This window comes from Salminus brasiliensis, chromosome 4 (genome assembly GCF_030463535.1).
Source record: "Salminus brasiliensis chromosome 4, fSalBra1.hap2, whole genome shotgun sequence".
In the NCBI taxonomy this organism is placed as follows: Eukaryota; Metazoa; Chordata; class Actinopteri; order Characiformes; family Bryconidae; genus Salminus; species Salminus brasiliensis.
Genome location: NC_132881.1, coordinates 36207301 through 36220535, shown reverse-complemented (window position 1 = coordinate 36220535; position 13235 = coordinate 36207301). Strand labels below are relative to the sequence as shown.

The 13235-nt window shown below is 43.0% G+C and overlaps 1 protein-coding gene across 2 annotated transcripts in view; it reads right to left on the bottom strand.

Moving 5' to 3' along the window:
- srfb (serum response factor b) overlaps nt 1–11718 on the bottom strand; it is a 31482-nt gene extending 19764 nt beyond the window's left edge. Inside the window, exons 1-2 of one of the 2 annotated variants that reach the window (XM_072678258.1) lie at nt 10836–11718; nt 1934–2200 (exon numbers count right to left, since the gene is read on the bottom strand). In XM_072678258.1, coding sequence (XP_072534359.1) covers nt 1934–2200; nt 10836–11468 — 900 coding nt within the window. In that variant the 5' untranslated portion in view covers nt 11469–11718. The remainder of the gene's footprint in view (nt 1–1933; nt 2201–10835) is intronic. The other variant, XM_072678256.1, reaches the window with a different exon arrangement.
- Nucleotides 11719–13235: the final 1517 nt, after the last annotated feature.

The following is a 13235-nucleotide window of genomic DNA, read 5'->3' as shown; positions in this document are numbered from 1 at the left end:
GGTACGGGTTGTTTTTTTTACACTTCCAGAAATCTTTCCCCAGGATATACACCACTGCTAGACCCCGCTAGCTGGATTAGCTAGTGGGTGCTAGGCTAAAAGCTAACCTCACATCACGGAGACACACCTCCAGGAAAGCACAGCTTGTGTGAGCACCGCTTGTTGAAAGAAGTTCAGCTGTGGAAAGCACCCCTCAATGAAGCAAAACCAACAGTTAGAGAAAGCAGCAAACGTATCAGCTAAAGGTGAACAATTGGGATGCAGATGACCTGTTACGTCTCACTGCATTGGGAGGACAACAACACTATCCGGTAAGCATCTGGAATATTTACAATGACAAAATATGAAAAAAAAAAAAAAGCAACGTTTTAATTATTAGCGCTAATACTATTCTAAACTAGGTTTGACCAGGCGTGAGCAGTCATGCTGCTAAAACCAGTCAATTAGAGCAAAGTTCATCCTTTTTACCCCACCAGCCAACCATAAAAGGAAAATCTGCGAGTTTCTTATAGCAGGATTTAACAGCCGTTTTAAAAAGAAAACGAATCTTGGCATTATTCGCCCTGACCAAAGTCCCATACATCAAGGAACAAATTAAAACACTCAATAAATGCATTCTATGGCACCTTTAAATACGATTTACTGCAAATTGGAACAGGCCTGCAAGCTGCAAGTCGTCGAGGTCATTAGGAGTTCAACACTTAGTAACTTGTTTAAGGTTTGAGATGAAACACCATGCAGGACACAGGCATATGCAGATGGACTGCTTGCAAAGAACTGCAAATGAGTCATTTTGGATAATCACTGAGCAGAAAGCAGCAGCCCAAGTTCAAACTGTGTTGGATCAAACGAGACGCAACAGTGAATGTTTTGAGGAGAGTGTGGGCAGGTGAAACTCTAGAAGTATAAAATGCATTAGAGCTGAGAATTGTGCCAGTGATTATAAGCCTTCATACAGTAGATCTTGGACCAGGTTGAGAGGGTTTACCAGGAGGATTCACTGCCCCCAAAGCAGCTCATCAAAGAGCTTCCCCCCTCTTAAAAAGCACATTCATCCTCATTGCAGACAAATAAAAAACCCAGCCAGAATGACTGGTTGAAGAGGCTGTGTTTATCTAGGGACAGCCTCACCTACGAGCACTCTAACTTAACCCAAAATTCACCCGAAATGAAGCCAAAGTATGTTTGGTCTCTTCATTACCACCCTGAGGCTACAAAGATAATGTAGCTAACAAATAGTGGAAGATCACAGATCACCAACTGACATCAGGCAGCTCTGGGCTATTAATGACAGGGTTGTGGGTTCGATACCCAAGCTTGGCAAGCTGCCACTGTTGAGCCTGCCTCTTTGCTCCCTGGGCGCCGCAGCAATGGCTGCCCACTGCTCCGGGCAGTTGTGCTCGCTGTGTATGTTTGATCACTAGTGTATGTGTGTGTGTGTGTTCCCTGCACAGACGGGTTAAAGGCAGAGGCCAAATTCCATCTGTGTCCAACACAAATGGTGAATATGGAGGTCTTGTCTTGCCTTGCCGAAATCAGACATTTGCCTCAAATGTCATGGAAAACTAACATGAAAAATGGACAAAAGTATTGGGACACATTACACCTACCGTAGGTTTTTTTTTGACATCCCATTCTATATCCATTGGCAATAAATCCATAAGCAATAATATGAAGTTTGTCCCCCTTTTGCAGCTCTAACATCAGGTTACTCTGCGGTTATTTTAACAGTTATTGAGTTGCAGGGGCTTTTGAACACTTCTACTTTTCAATAATATCACTCTCACCTGATTGTGGAATATCTAATAGAGAGGAAAGAACTAAAGCAATATCTCTGTTAATTTCGTTTGTAAATTTTTATGTATTAGCTTTGTAAGGCACCAACCATATTTTGGCTCTTAGTTGATCTTAGTTTAATATAAAAAGTACTCACCTTGGTTTCACCGAGGCTTTCGGATTCAGACACCTGATAGGTAAGGTCTGTCTCCTCAAAGCCTGTGGCGCTCATGCGTTGGTCTGTGGAGGGATCGGAGCGAGGAGGGGAGTCTGGAGAGTTCAGGCACGTCTGAATCAGAGCCTTCCCTGTTTCGCTGGTGATCATGGGCTGGAGCTTGCGCGTAGCAAAGGTGTAAACATGGCCTGTTTCACTGGCTACCAGCAGCAGGACTTGGGTCCCCGTTAGAGTGGACAGCTCATATGCCTGGCATAAAGGGGAGAACAACAAAGACTTTTGTGATGTGACTTGCTGTTAAAACACATGGCTTTGCAAGAATCTGAACATGTCATTTAATGGTTTATATGGTCCCATACAACACAAATACTAAGAACCTTTATAATCTAAAGAAATGAATATAGAGCTGGTCCATATTCCCATAAAATATGCTTGACATCAGTGAGCGCTTTAGAACAACCTATTATTTCACAAATGTTTGTAAAGGCAGACTGCATGGCTAGCTACTAAATAAAACCTTTGAATGCAAGGAGGTCCCAATATGTTTGTCCATATAGTATACCTTAAGGCGCACTCATTGCTGATGGCTGTACATAATGCTGTATAATCTCTATCGAAAAAGCCCTGCCAAAAGAATGAGCTGCTCTGCTGAACTCAAGGTCACCATGCCAAATGCAAAAAGTGTCAGCTGGAGGGGTATTAAGACCCCAAGCACTGGGCTATAGAGCAGTGGAACTGTGTTCTCTGAAGTGATGGAGTAACATGGAATACCTCTGGGGTGAGTTGGAGTGCCATTTGAGAACCAAATGTAATCTAATCTAATCATCTAAAATCAGCAGCTGACCTCGTGCTCTAATGATCTTATTCCTGAATGCAATCAAACCCTCACAGCAGTGTTTCAACATTTAGTGTAAAGCCTTCCCAGAAGAGTTTTTGAGAAGAATCACTAGATCACTGTGCAGATGCCTTCAAACCTTGTGTGTGCCTGGTTATCATCTGAACAATAACCAGTAGAAGAGCTGGCAATAGATTGTGTGTTTGACCCATTGATATTCTAGGTTATTAAACCTAGATATTAATAAATTATAATAAATAAAATATATTATAATTAATTATTTTAAATGTTTATTAGTGCTTTTTAAATGTAATATTTTTAACAATACCAGATCATTTTGTCCAACTAATGTAACGCCACATACAAAATGCAGCAGTGCAAGCTGGCACTCATAGCAGTGTAAAACCTACAATGCATGACTTGTGCATGGCCTTGGTGGCCTACCCAACTCGCACGATAAGACATCGATTTGGCACTGATCTAAGAAATACATCTCACAGAGCCGAGAAACAGTCCCAGGGGTGATAGTCACTGAAGAGAGCAGAGTTTGTGGTTTTGCATTTCACACTGATGTTTACCAACTGATAACATATGAAATGCAGGCCTGAGGCTGGAGGTAGTGAGCTGAGAAAACAGCTTCAGTCTAACAGAGCGGCACTCATGAACTCTGACGTATGGCTGAAACACAAGTAAAACAACAGAAGATAAGGCTCTGAAAATAGTGTCTTGTGATACTGGGAGACTGATTGTATTCTCTGTGGTGAAGGGGCTGCTGCAGAATGTAAGGCGCAGGGGCTTGAGGTGCTGCTGGGTGGGTAAATGGGGCATTGGCATAGCATTAATGCTCGTGATGATACAAAACACACACACACACACACACACACACACACACACACACACACACACACACACACACACTTGCATGATCAGCATTATCTTAATCAGTGCATCCCCATTTGAAATTATTACAATTCTATTACACAGTCATTTAAAGTTTATAGCTAGTTCATAGTTTATATGCATGTAGGCATGAACTCTCTGCTGTTCAATTTAAATTCAACATGCATTTTCAAACTATGTAAAAAGCAGCTGCTGTGCTGAATAAAACCAGAAAAAAGTGCTGCTTTTGTTGACAGCAAGACTAGTGAAAAAGTGGGCCTTACCTAGTCCACTGCATGACTATTACACATACCTCAGAACACTAAACAATAAAAATGTCTCATTTACTGAGTGATTAGCCAGGAGGGTGATTGTGTAGCGGTTTCTGTAAGCAGAAAAGGCATTATAAAGAGCACTCCAAGAACACAATTAACTCTTCTGACAAATACGTTTGATTTGGATCAGAACAGAGAGGACATCATTACCAAGCCAATGCACCATTAAGTTAATTGTGAGGAGTAAAGAATAGGCACTTTGCAAACCATTCCCTGCTAAGCACAATCCACATAGGCAAGAAACCAATGAACTGTCTGTGCAGTACTTTCAGAATTTCCCCAAGACGCAATGTTTTGTGGCCTTAGACCCAATCAAAGTACCTTAATGCTGAGCATCTGCAATTTGTAATTTGACCACTGGCCTTTGCGATATTACATTTCAGTTTTCTGAAACTTTGCAGACTGTGAAGTGATTTGTTATCTTCTGAGAAAGCTCATCTCTGAGCAGTGAATAATGTCTCCTAATGACGTCTAGAGGAAGCCAGAAGGCACTCTGCTAGAACAGTAAAAACAACGGATTGGAACTAGCTCAGGCTTAAAACAGCCCATACTTCATCCATTAAACTATGCCTGGATGGGATCAAGAAATCACAGCTGAATACGTCCCATTTCTTTTTTTTTTTGCCATGTTACAGCCCGGCTGATTAGACTCTTCCTGCACCAAGGGGTCATGGTGAGGATCTTGCACTAAAGCAAGGTTTCTTTTCTATAACACACATGTCCTGTGAGAAACGAGCAACATTGAGTAAGCTAGTTTCACTTTGCTTAGAACCGGAAGAGCACAGCTCAAGCAAACTGTGGTATAAGACCACAGTGAGACCACCTCAAACACTGCATTCCACTGTAAAGATTTTCCAAGTTGGTACCAGCGACTTCTGATCCAAGATTCTTGATATGCTTCTATTTAGTAAACCTGGATACCAGCAGGTTTGTCAGTCTTGACAAACGATTTTTAAACTAGGGCTGTCAATATGGCGATATTTTATTGCATCGTGATAACTTTTTACTAAGCATATCGAGGATATCATTAGCGCTTAATACACACTGATCAACTGCAGGTTTGAACTACAAACTTAATAAAAATCACTGTATTCAGTATGGGAATATCTGATCACTACCCAAAAATAGTTTCTAACTATCTGTTGCTACTGATGTGCTTGGTTTGTGATTAGATGCATCATGGAAAATATTGAGTATTGTGAAAAATTGGTGAAAAAAGTATTGTCTTTTTAAATATCGTGATCCAGTATTTTTAACATATCGCCCGGTCCTAATTTAAACTCTGTAATGTGGTCAAACACAACGGCCATTTCAGGAGAATATTGTGACACCTGGAAGACTGGAGTGCAGCAAATCACTGTGCCACTGTCCACAGAAGGTGAGCTCAAAAGTGGCACACGACAAGGCAAAAGCCAGGGAAGCAAACAGGAATCCACATTACGCCAAAAGCAAATTCTAGCAGACCAGCTTTACCATCTCCTCTCTCCATCGTTCGTCCCTTTTCCTCAATAACATACTGGACTACCTCTGTTGACCACCAAACTGCAGCTGAACACATATCAGAAGGGAAATTGCTGGTTTGTCTGTCTAAATATCTAAATATATTTCTAAATATATATCTATTGTATATACATATATATATACATATATATATATATATATTAGAGACCATGACTAATTGAACTATTGGATGTTGAGCTGTTTATACATCCAGTATGGCTTCAGAGCTTTACAAAGTGAGGCAATGCATCCAAATTCGGCCTGCGTCATAACGAGTGTAGCAGGATATTAAAAATTCTATTCCTGTCAAAATAAATCTAGGTTTTAAACTGACCTTCAGCAGCCCTGGCCAGAACTCTAACTCTAACAAGCCCCTGCAGCGAGTGGCACTAGCTTTTGCCAAGCCCTATGCTTTGCTTGCTTATGGATAATAAAGAACAGGAATCTGAAGCTGTCCTTTCAGAGCTATTCCACATTCAACACCTTTGCTTATGGTTACTGATTTTCTAACGGAATCTACATGCAAGGTTAAGTCTGAATTACTGCTTCATTTTCAACACACCTTCATGGCTGCGATTTCCTAGGGAAAAAAAACAACAGACATTCATCAAAGAGGAGGGCTGATTTCACAGCAATGCCTATTCACAATTATCACCTGGAATCTGAGGCTTGGCATTATCATCAGAGAAAAGTACAGATGGTGTATTTTGCAGCAAAACTCTTCATGTAGATGGAGCATGCTTACTGTTCACTGCGTGTACCATCACTTTTACTGTGACGTCGGGTGGCTGTTCCACTGCACCTTTGTGGATTGGAGGTTGTATTTTACAGAGTTGTGAGTACACTAGAACTCATTTACAGTTTAGGTTATTTTAGTTTAGTCACTGTCTGGTCTACTTGTAGCTAAAAGGATGTGCTGCATCAAAATGTCAGTATCACACTAGTGTCTATTGAAGAGGGAGCGACGGTTGCCTGGACACAGCATCATTACTGTGCAAAACTGCAGGGACATGGTTACAGTGTAAGGCACAATGAGTATAGTGTTTGGTTAGTAGTTTGCGCTCAAAGGCACTAAAAAAACCAACTTGCACATTGTACATTTTTCTGAGACTGCTTCAATATTACCAACCAAAGAAAGGTGCAAATTGATACCACAAGGCACATCCTACAGTCTTCAGCCCACACAAACCCAGAGTCGGAGACTGTGGCTACTGCGTTCCAATCTGTTGCTGTTTTTGAAGAAAAGAAAGGAAAAAAAGATTTGATGATTGTACTGAAGACTTAAGGGAACTTGGCCTCTGATTAAACACTAAGTACATAAACTCTCCTTTGTTTCCACAATAAAAAGATGCTGGACTATGAGTCAGAAGACAGGTCATTAAAAAAAGATGATTTCTGTGTCTTGATATTCGTGCTGGTAGAAGACAACCTTTTTTTTCTGCTGAGGTTGAATTTATGTGTTGTTGGTTGAGCAGGAATGCTAAGCTGCGCACAGCTCTGGCTTTCAGCAGGAACACTCTGAAGCGTCGGCATGCTCTGCTCTCGCTCTTACTGTACACATCACCTGAACGTAAAGACAGCCATGTGCTGCACCGCCATCACCAGAACAAAGGTCAGCTTACAGAGCTGCGTTCTTTACTGACCAATCTGGAAAACAGTAAAGCTTTACTCTACATTCGTATAATTTGCTTGTTTGTTTGTTTTGGTGATTTCATAAAATGTTGTGCTCCTCAGTATACTGTGTACCACAGTACTACCAGTGTACCAACAGCAATCAAATATCAAATCTCATATTTGCAGACCTCCTCTCCCTTTCCTTTCCCTAGAAAGGCATTGTTTGAGAATGTTTTCTAACAAGTCTACAGTAAATAGATTATTATTAATATAGTTATTACACAAGCGAAATCGAATATTGGTCCTGACATGAACAGATTTAGCTGGATCGGGTATTGGATAATTAAATCGATCCATTCACTGAACACAATTCTCACACCGTCAGTATTCTATGCTTTATAACTCAGGATCAGAGTGACCCTGCAGATATGATACACAGATCATAGCAAACAGCTAAAATCCACACACACATCGCCTTCAGCAGCCTGCCCTGTTTACTCAAGAGCAGTGCAGGGAGGAGGGGGCGAGCGGGGAGGGGGGTTGGGGTCTTGCACACACAGGCACACATGTAGGCAGACATTGGCCCAGAAGTGTCCAAAATCAACGTAAGGAATAAAAGAATACATTTTTTTTAAAGAATTAAAAGAATAAAAATCCTGAGCCAAGACACCACTGCCCCATGGTCCAGCCCTATTTCAGAAAAAAATAAACAGCAATTCAGTTCATTTATATCTGTGTTAATGTTATAGTTTGTTTTACAAAAATTAATGTTTATGTCCATCCGGATGCCTTAAGTCTCTCCCACATGGTTATGGTTTATTCATTCTACAGTGGTATTGGATCGGTATCGGTCGATGTGCAATGTTTATGTATTGGTATCTGAATCTGAACAGAAAAGGCAGGATCTGCGCATCCCTAAGTTAGACTGTTCGACTCCAGAGCAATAGTATAATTCCTATCAGGCTGTGTGAGGCATCCAGTTGGCTGCTGGTGTGAGAAGAGCACGCAGTAACAATTCAAGTGGTTATGAGCGCCCTGCCACGAGAACACTGCATTCCTGAACTCTTCTGCAGTGACATCACCTACCCCTTTAAACAGCTGTCACCACGCACCATGCAAGAAGGGGTGCAAACTGACACACTGACCAGAAGAACAAGGACAGGTGATGGTCTGCTACAGGTCACTGAGACCACAGCCAAAGTCCAATGGAAAAAGAAAGCATTTATGACTGCTGTGATTTTATATTTACTATAATTCCATGAACAGTACTTTGCAATGGTCCAAATGTTTGTGGACACTCCTCCTAATGAATGCATTCAGCCACTGACAAAAGATGTGCAAATGCACAAACACCGCTCAACTAGTCCCTGTAGAGCAGTACTGCCAAAAGAATAGGAGGATAGGATGAATATGAACCTAGTGGCACCAAGCCAGGCGTGGGATAGACGGATATAAAGCCCCCAGCATTGAGCTGTGGAGCAGTGGAACGGTGTGTTCTCTGGAATGATGGTGCTTAATGTATGACTTTTAGGAGGAGTTGGGGTGGTGATCACCCAACATCCCAGTACAGCATTAAAATGGACTTGGTTCCAGAAAACACTAAACTGGTCCAATAAACCTAAACACACACCTCCCAAGTAAGCAGGTTTATAAGTATTATAAACTATGTAATATGATTAGGCATTATATAAGAAGTGCATTAGAATAAATTCACAGCAAATATGTTCAGTTAGTTTGAAGTACAAAGACTTGGTTCTAGATTTGTTCAGAATCACCAAATGAGCCACTGATTACCAAGCAGGCCCTGCACTACATTCAATACTGTGTGCAAAACATTATGACTTATATTGAATCTAATATTTAAAGCAAATAATCAATCAATGCCAAATTAATAGCTTGTTATATAACATTTTCTCAAGTGCCTAAACGTTTGATCAAACATTGATGCTGATGCATGAAAATGACCTAAATTAACATTAAGAAGGAATGGAACATTTATTTGTAGAGCTTACTAATGATAATCTAATGCCAGTTTGATGTATCGGTCAAATCTAAACATCTGTCGGGTGCAGATTTGCCGGGTGCTGATTCCATACGTTCCTATTTACAGCAAACAGAAGTTCGGGTCAACTGGTATTCACTGTTGCCTTTTGACCAGCACAGAAATAAACAGAGCCTTATTCCAAGATTACTCCACTCTTACTGTAATCATGGCGAGAGCACAGCAGCATTTCTACAGTATTTAATTATTCACTAAAGATTAAAACTAACTATTAGCAACCCGATTACTAATTAAAAGAAAGTCCCTATTCACTCGGTATGCAACGTTTTCCTGGGTACCAGGCGTCCTGCTTTTTCCTATGGGTCTCTGCGCGCTAAGTGGTGGTCAGTAAAGGAGAAATGCACTTCTATACTTTAGAGAAAGAAGGGCTGCATGCCCACTGGGTCTTGCTTCTCACAACTGGCCCATCTGAGGCTTCATTAAAAATCTTCATCAGAGAAGTGCAACCATGGCAGTAATGCAGAACCTTCATAAAAAGCATCATTTGCACACAGATTGGAAAGATATTACGTCTAATGTTGTTCTTTTGTATGTTTGCATTTTATCACAGAAAAAAAGGGTCCAGTTAATTTAATGACCCATTTCCACGATCATCGCCAGAAAAAACAAACAGCAATCCTGCACTGCACTCACCAAACCATTTCATGCATTTCATGGTAAAACATGGTAAAAGTGATGTAGACTGAGAAACCCTGTCTTGTTTGAACTGTAATACGTATGAAGGAGGATCGTATCACAGATCAGTCTCCTGACCCATACGAGGCCTAGAGGAAAGAAGGCAGAAGGCAGACGTGGAGAGTTAGCTTCCTCAGTGTATTGGTACTGAGCCAATGACCTGCTACAGTGAGTCTGCACAGGTCACCGGCAATTTACTGAAATACGGTCTTCAGTTTCTCTTGTTTCTTAAAGCTCCAGAGCTTTATTTTCACAAGTAAGTAAACTGGTATGGATTACGTTTCTCACAGGCCCTCTGAGACTAAACTTCAGTCACAACTTGCCAAAACACACAGGAGGAACAACGCAATGGCAAATATTCAAAACTGGATTTCTGAAATATTGGAGTTAAGCTCCATTGATGAAGGATACTCTTCATGTAGGCCAAACCCTGTGTGTGTGTGTGTGTGTGTGTGTGTGTGTGTTTTAAAGAAGGGTAGTCAGAAATAGAGAATGTCAGTTGCTCTAATCTATTTAAAGCCCACAGCCAGTGGGGTCTGTTGTGACTTCCAGTCACCATGTGCCAGAGGAGAGGACATGCAATACTGCAGTCCCCATTACAGCAGAGAGAGAGACATAGAGAGAGAGAGAGAGAGAGAGAGAGAGAGAGAGAGAGAGAGACAGAGATGAGTTAAGTTGCAGTGGAAAGACAAAGTCCTAATCACATTCCTGAAGACATTTGTTTTCATCACAGCTGGAGGTGTTATAAATGCAACAGGCAGATTTGGGCCTTTAATCACGTGTTATTGGTCCTGCAACTTCAGGCACACATGATGCCTCCTCAACATCTCAGGAGGAATGATGCTTGCTGTCTTCATCACTGTTAAAGACGAAGCACCACTCTCGATATAGGCTGATGTTCGTGTGAGTCCTAAATGACTGCCTACATTAAAGGAAAAGGGTCTGTGAAATAAACTGTCCCGACAGTTAAGAGGGACAACTCACCTTCTTCATGATGCCCGTCTTTCTCTTGCTGAAAGTTGTGTATCGTCGCAACTTGTTGTCTATGAACTCCATCTTAATCTTGACGCGCCCACGTGTTTTTTTGCCTGGCTTTGCTCCAGCCACTCCGCCGGACACTACACCGTACCCCCCTGGAGGTACGCCGGCCTCCTGGCCGGGCATGGCGCCTTCCATCTCGGCCCTCTCTCGCTTCACCCCCCTCCGGCTGTCCCCAGCCATGGGCTCATCGTCGTCCCCGGAGTCGGAGTCCGCGTCCGAGGCGCTGCACGCCTGTGGAGCCCCTTCTTTATCCCGCTCAAACCTGCCGGGGATTCCCACTACCCCTGCGCCGAGAGCCCCCATGCCTACCTGGCCACCTCCAGCCTGCAGCGCGCTCAGCCCGGTGCCGCCGTTCCCGGCTCTGACGCCGCCTCTCCCGGGCCCGTTACCCCCCAACATCCCCACGGGAGCGCCGCCGAAAGCACCGACGTTCACCCCGGCTACCGCCTGACCGCCTGTCCGCGCGAGCCCCGGCCGAAGCCCGCCGCTGCCCACCACCACAGCCCCGTGTGCCGCGCTGTTCCCTGACGCTGACCCGTTTCCACTCAACGTCGAGCCAGCCTGGCTGGATAACATCCTACTCAGGGGGAAACGAAACGCTACCAGAATGTCCAGTCAGCCTGTGGTGGGCGAGTGTGTGGTCAATCAAGCCGTAATGCAGACACATTCAACAGGACCACCTTACAGGCAAACCCAAACACACCACAGGCGCGCGCGCACACACACACACACAGCCTCTCTCTCCCTCACTCTCTCCCTCTCTCCCTCTCTCTCAGAATGAGCCTGAGTGACTACCAAAGCGAACTTTCCAAAGTGATGCTGCCCCCTCCGAGCCCCTTCAACCCGCTTCAGTCGCCCCCCCCTCTTTCCACAACTCGCCGTGCACTTTCTCTAAAAGGAAAACGCGGAGAGCACACTCGCGATTAATCCGCCATGTCATGTAGTTCACACCGTAAACGTGTAAAATGTCGACCGCGGTCCGCAGAAACACACAACCCTCACAGGCCTATCCCGCAATCCTTCGCCAAATACACGTTTTTACGCAGAATCATAAACGTTGGATTCCTTTATTTCAGTAATAGTCTTCCTGGCAGTGGACGAATATGTCCGTGCAGATCTACTTTCCTCCATATAAAGAGATACAACGCTTCCTTTTAAGGAGTTGTCTCTCCTTATTTGGTGAGTCACAGTGACGCCCTCCGATTGGTCCGCGAGGGAACGGCTTAGCACGTCATTGGTCAAAGCGGCGGGCTCATTTGAATACATACCAAAACGGTTGCGCTCACGCCGACGTCATCGCGGGAGGGGGGAGGGGGGGTGGAGGGAGACCCCCACATACTCTGCTGGTCATAAATAATTTTGGACTATGAATGACAGACACAGTGTGAAGTAAATATCCTCACTGGCAAATTACACCAATTTAACCCAAGCCTTATTTCTCCTCACCACGCCAATATAAACACGATTTCGGCGGGTTATTTTGTGGGTCTTCAAATAACGACCACTTTAGAAAAGATCGCATTTCATGTGTGAAGTGCATCCAGGATTTTAAACAGCCATTAAAAATAATTTAAGTGAATAAACAAACAAAAAACACACACACACTCACAACCTTTAACACAATCCTAACAGACTACAATGGCGGTGCAACTAGTTCCCATGGTAACGTTGTAAAGATGCATTAGGTTGAGATAACGGCTGCATAAGTGGAGTGAAATACATATTCATTAAATACCTAAGTGAGAGATTTGATTAAGTGCTGTAAAATAATGCCTCTCTGCCTCTCAAAACAAAAAAGGACGGAAAAACCACTTAAAAACTTCTGTCTCATACTGTGTGTGATTTGACACTGTATAGCAAAGCTAAAACAACATCCTGAAACTGGCCTGATGTTTTGCAACTGCAGTGCAGACAAATAGGAGGCCTGGGTCAGCTAGACCTCTGATGCCTTCACTGGACTCCTTATATCATCACTTATGTCATTTTACACCAAAGACTTATGGAAAAACACAACAGTTGCATAGCAGCTTAAACCATTAGCCTGTACTGGAGCACTAGCTTGAGCAACAGTGAGTTAGCCAGCAAACCACACTGCCATATTTCTGAATTAATTGAAGGTCATTTTCTTGCTGGATGGTCTATTAAAAGCAAAGCTATGCTAAGGTTTATCAGGCTATGTTATGGTACGTGGCTTTAACGTGCCGTAAACCAGCCAATAACAGCAGAGCCCCCCAATACAGGAAATCAGCGTGTTTCATTCAGAGGAAATAACCGGGTTTTAATGGGCGTCTAAAACCCCCAAAAACCATAACAAAAATTGTTATGATCAGTAAATACCAAATA